The sequence below is a fragment of the Carassius auratus genome, chromosome 24 (assembly GCF_003368295.1).
Source record: "Carassius auratus strain Wakin chromosome 24, ASM336829v1, whole genome shotgun sequence".
Classification (NCBI taxonomy): Eukaryota; Metazoa; Chordata; class Actinopteri; order Cypriniformes; family Cyprinidae; genus Carassius; species Carassius auratus.
The window spans coordinates 4270375-4276374 of record NC_039266.1 but is presented as its reverse complement, the minus strand read 5'-3'; the positions used below and the strand labels follow the sequence as shown (position 1 = coordinate 4276374).

At 37.7% G+C, this 6000-nt stretch overlaps 1 protein-coding gene across 1 annotated transcript in view; it reads right to left on the bottom strand.

Moving 5' to 3' along the window:
- The window catches only part of LOC113042142 (NXPE family member 3-like), a 28398-nt gene continuing 22398 nt past the window's right edge, over positions 1–6000 (bottom strand). The window contains exons 7-8 of the mRNA XM_026200729.1: positions 4565–4905; positions 1–385 (exon numbers count right to left, since the gene is read on the bottom strand). Coding sequence (XP_026056514.1) covers positions 188–385; positions 4565–4905 — 539 coding nt within the window. The 3' untranslated portion in view covers positions 1–187. The remainder of the gene's footprint in view (positions 386–4564; positions 4906–6000) is intronic.

The following is a 6000-nucleotide window of genomic DNA, read 5'->3' as shown; positions in this document are numbered from 1 at the left end:
TTAAGGTTTATGACACTTCTAATGCAATTAATTTTAGATGTTACATTGTCCATTATTTTTAATGCTATTTGTTAGCATTTCGTTGGATCTGGTTTCATGTACAGTACATTTTCTTATTGTATGTACACTGTAGATGATGAAGAAGCAAGATGATTTTTTGGGGGGCTTTGTGATACTAAATGATGAATCATGCAGGACAGACATATGACAAAAATGTTTTGACCTCATTAGCAACGATAACAGGTCCTGGGTGAATATTTTCAGTTAGATAGTGACAGGAAGTCATCTGCCAGACATCTAAGTAGATTAATCCATTAATATCTCTGAACATCTCTTTCATCACTGTGTTCAGCTGCATTGTATACCAATCACTTTGAAAAATATTCTGTAAGAACACAGATCAGATTCAGAAATCCATGCACACACAAGGACGTTTTCTAGCAACTAAGCTTTCAGTGCTTCCAAGCTTCAAGACAATAAAATCTACAACCCCAATTCCAGCGGAGTTGGGACATTTTGTATAATGCAATACAAGCAAGAATCTGTAATTTGTTCATTCTCTTTAACTTTTATTTAATTGATGAAAGTACATAGAAAACATTTCAAAAGTTTTTACTCACTAACGTAAATGCATTTTGTGAATATGAACAAATTTAAATTTTGATGGCTGGAACACACTCCAAAAAAGTTGGAACAGATGCATGTTTAAAGGGGGGGTGAAATGCTCGTTTTCACTCAATATCCTGTTAATCTCGAGTACCTAAAGAGTAGTACTGCATCCTTCATAACTCCAAAAAGTCTTTAGTTTTATTATGTTCATAAGAGAAAGATAGTCTGTACCGATTTTTCCCGGAAAAACACGACCGGCTGGAGGCGTGACGTGTGGGCGGAGCTAAAGAATCACAAGCGCCAGTAGGCTTTTGCGTTGAGAGCATGTGGAAGCGGTGACATTACCATGATGGAAAAACCATCATTCAAAACAAACCATGGTTAACAGTCAGATTCAGCCGTTTATTCATGATCCAGAATCAGATCCCGAGGCTGAAACTGAACGTGAGCAGCAGCAGCAACGACTCGCTCCGAGCGGGGCTCGAACTCGGGTCTCCGGCATGGGTGGGGACGCACTAACAAGAAGGCAGAGATATTTCAAGCAGTTTTACTCACCGCATGCGGTTCCGACACACGATCGTGACCCTTTTTCATTGGGATTGCATCATGCTTAAGAAATAAACGATACGCAAATCCGTCGTCAAACTGGGCCTTATTTGTAAAACAAGCATCTTCGAAATGCAGGGAACAAACAAAAACACTTGCACAACTCCGTTGATGCTCTGTAAAAATAAACTCCATCCACTGGTCCCTTAATGCTGTTTTTTTTTTTTTGGTAATCTGTGCAGAGTTGTCTTGCCCTGGCAACCAAAAACACACTTCTTTTGTGACTTTTCGCGACGCTCTCGCTCTGATCAGTGAATTGCTCTGATCAGTGAAATGTCTGTTCTCAGCCTCGCTATACGGGAGCGCGCGCTCTTCCGGCAGAAGTGCCCTTAGGACCCATATAAGGAAATTCCGCTCCATCTAACGTCACACAGAGCCATACTCGAAAAATAACTTTCTGAAACTTGTGACAAACCGGAAGGAGTATTTTGGTAACAAAAATACTCCTTCAAACGTACAACTTAATTTTTGAAACTTTGTCCATGTTTAGCATGGGAATCCAACTCTTTAACTGTGTAAAAAACTCAGTATGCATGAAATAGCATTTCCCCCCTTTAACACTGTGTCACTTCAACTTTCATTTTAATTAGATTATTTCATTGTATAGGATTAAGGATCCTAATTGTAAAAGTTTAGCAAGCAAAATTTTTGTCCAGTCTCTTTTGAATCAGATGCTCAGTAGTCTGTTATTGCCAATGTCTGATTCTCCTTTTTGCAACTGCTATTTTCAATAGGAGTCAGGTCTAGACTGCAGGCAGGCCAATCTAGCACATACCGGTCCGGATCCAGACTTGGAGGGAATTCAGTCCAGACTTACCTCAATTTCATATTTCATTTTCAATTTCATCATGTATTTGCGAGCTGCATTGGTAATCTGTCAAGCAAGGACAATACGTTTAAAGCTTACAGGCATACATTGTTCACCTGCAGCATCTTCTGGGATTTCTAACGGTTCCAATCTCTCAGGGCTGTGTTCCAGTTTAACTTTTTTTTAGCTAACTTCCCTCCATCTTGTTTACTTGGGTGTATGTCATTGATTAAGTTGCATGAGTGCCCACTACTGGCAGAAACTTTGGAGGCCCTGTCCCAAATGGAACACTTCATGTGCACTTTCGGTCTTGCACACTTCAGCGTATGCTTTACATTGGTCTTTGGTCATTGGCTTTAAGTGTTACATTGGTCGCCACGTACGTGTGTCCATTAAGTTCATGAAGCCTGTGTTATACTTTCTGCATGATAAATCCGGACACATTCACGAACTGTGCAGATGCAGACTACTTGTATTTTTACTACCGAAAGCGTAGGCTGATGGTGTGTTCCACAAGAAACATGGGAACAAGCAATTGCCCAGAATTATTGCACATTATTGCACATCACATCCCGTCTTTATATTGTTTCATTGACAGATTCTACAGGTTCGAGTAGCAACGGGCTTCTTCACACAGCCTGTGCATGTGCAATTGCTCACAAGCACCCCTCTCACCACTTCCCTCTCACCCCATCACTTCTGTCCATGTAAACCTTTCCTTCAATTAAATTTTTTTATGACATCCAGTGAGCATTTGACATAATCAGGCGATGTTTTACCACGAATAGGAGTAATTATTATTTTGTTTTTTTTATCACTTAGATTATGGCCAATTGACTTAAAGCAGTGTCCAGTGTTTCCCATACATTGAGTTATTTGTGGTGCCCATCACAATATCAAAACTGACTGCCAAAAACAGATTTTCCAAAATGATTCTTCTTCATTGAATAAACTGAGCACTGCACATTTCAAAATTAAAATGCAGCGCGTGTGATTTTAAATGAATGTATCATTGAAAAGCTTTGATGTAATTTCCACTTTCCTAGTGTTTATGAGCGCTGCACTTTTTTGATTACATTACTGTGGAAACAACTATCTCCGCTCCTGCTGGTAGAGAATTATATTGCATTTGCAAGTCTGTGGGAAACACAGGTGTCTGTCAACAAGCATAAATAAAAAGCATGCTTCAGAATGGATTTGAAAAAGTGCTTTGAGCCATGTATTATTACTATAAATTAAGGTACTAATACTGCTAATACTATTACCATCTTGTGCCCTGCAATCATCTTTTACTCAAACTCAGTTTTATGAGATTTTGAATGCAAAGGGCACATTATTTTTATTATTTTTTTCCTTAAATAATTTTGATTTGTTATGCATGTTATGTATTTTAATAAAAACAAGTTTTATAATAACCAGTTGCTCTGGTCCGGACCTTTGACACTGACAAAAATTCAGATTTGGACATTTGAATGTAGATTTTGAGATCCCCTGTCCTAAGCCCCTTTCACACTGTGATTCCGGCAAATACACGGGTAAAGTGTTCCGGCAATTGTTCCCGGGTCACTAGATTTTACACTTTCAAACTGCCAGTGATTACCCTGAATATGTGCTTGGTTCACACACAACCGTAAAGGTCCAGTAACGACACGTGACATCAGGCGTGACGTGTAATGTATGAGTCGAAAACGTTTCACTGAAGCTGGCGAACGGCGTCAACGCAGAAAGTGAGGAACTAACTGATCTCTGCTTCATTAGAGTTTGCACATATTTTTTGTCACGAACGTTGATCTTACTTCAAAACAGCCTGTAAAAGAGTCGCGTGATAACGTGCGTCATCACTACAGCATGCCGTTAGATCTGGCTTTTGTTCATACAGCGCTCGTCCTGGGATTGAACCCGGCAATGTTACTAGGTCCTCGACCTGGGTCCAATGTGCCAGGTCCGATGTACAGTGTGAAAGGGGCTTTAGAGTAACAGAGAGTCAAGTTGCATTTCTTGATGCAGCAGCAGACTGTGGTAAATTACAGTGGTTTTATAAAGTACTATATTTATGTATAAAGTGGCTATATTTAACACTCCAGCACTGAGGTTTCTTGCCTTGTCCTACATGTAATATGATTTCTCTGGATTCTCTAAATCATGCAATTGCAAAATGTGATTTTTGATTTGTTTGACACTTCTCTTTTCTTGCAAAGACTGAGATGCTCCTTTTACATGATACATTGACCTATTACCAGTTCACCTGCTTAGTGTGAACTGTTTCAAAAAGTTTAAAGTGGATATTATATAACATTTTCACTTTTATTTTGCATCTGTCTCATCTTTTTTGGAATGTGTTGCAGCCATCAAAATAAAAATTAGTTCATGCTTACAAAATACATTTACATTGGTCAGTGAAAACTTTGTAAATGTTTTCTTTGTACTTTTCTTTTTTACAAAATGTCCCAACTTCTCTGGAATTGGGGTTGTAAATATATAAAGACATTAACATAAGAAAACAAGGGAAAAAAATAGTGTTTGAAAAGTGACCAAGTGTACCTTTCGTCCTGCAGTGTTTCCAGATTTGATGATGACAGTAGTCTGTGGTGCACGACTCAGCAGCGCAACCACAGACTGACGAATTTTAGCCACTTCATGCACATAAAATGTTAGTGGGTGAAAAACCCGGTGGGCAGCAAATGTAAAGACAACAACTGCATCAGATTCACCAGCTATTTCATCTATATCATTGCTGATATAATGCAGGTCAGTTATGAGCATTTTACTAAATCGTAAAGGAACACCATGTGGCCTCCAGTGAATAATGATATTATTTTTCAATTCCACAGCCATCAGGGGTCCACCTGTACGAGGAGTGTGGAGGTCCATTCTTTTTAAACCTAAAAACGATAAGCAATACTTACATTAGACTCATTTCTTTATTAATTTCTTAAAGAGCAGTCCCAAGAAGTATACTGGCAAATAAGGAATAGTTTACCCAAAAATCACCCATTTACTTTCCTTCATGTAATTCCAAAGTTGTTTGACTTTCCTTCTTTTTCAGAACAAATATATATATATATATATATATATATATATATATATATATATATATATATATATATATATATATATATATATGTAACGGAGTTTAAATAATGCTGTTAAATTCATGCATTAATTGGGGGAAACTTGACATTGGCTGGCTGTTGAGTCACTCGCATTTGTGTGCGTGATATTGTGGGCGGAGTTACGTAATTACCAGCAGAGTCTCACATCTCTCACTGCTGATTTCTGAGCAACGTTGATGCTTTGATAGCCTACACTAACCAGCTTTTGGTCGTGTTTGTCCCAGTTTTGTCTGTCCCAGACCCAGTAAAGCAAGACTTGAGTAACCATCCACCTGCTCTCCGTGTGATTTGATCCACACACACACAACCAGTCACATATATATATATTCTGACAAAGGTGTCAATTTTCTTTTTTTTTTTTTTTATATATAATTAAAGTCACTGGAGTCCAGTTAGGGTTGCCACCTTCAATTCAAACTTAAAACATATTTTCATAAAAAACATTAACTGCTAATGAACTTTAGTAGTTGTATAAGGTGGTGTGAACACAGATTTTGGATAAAATATGTGTCATGGTTAGCAGACAGTAACACCATCCAAACAGTGAAACCACTAAATAACCAATCTACAAACATTTCTAAATTCATATAAAACACACTTTTTTATCTATTTTATATAGTCTATTGTTAATTCTACAGTAGCTTATTGAATAATGCAATCATTTAAATTAGTTAAATTGCTTATTTGCTTCACGTAGGCACTATATTTTTATTATTAAATATATCTATCTTATGTCTGATTAAAATAATGCTTATGTGTCTGACTGTGCACCTTAACCGTAATAAACAAGGGACGGGTGGCAACCCTAAGTCCAGTGTTGTTCTGGACACCACTGATTTTCACTATTAGAAGAAAAATAAATAA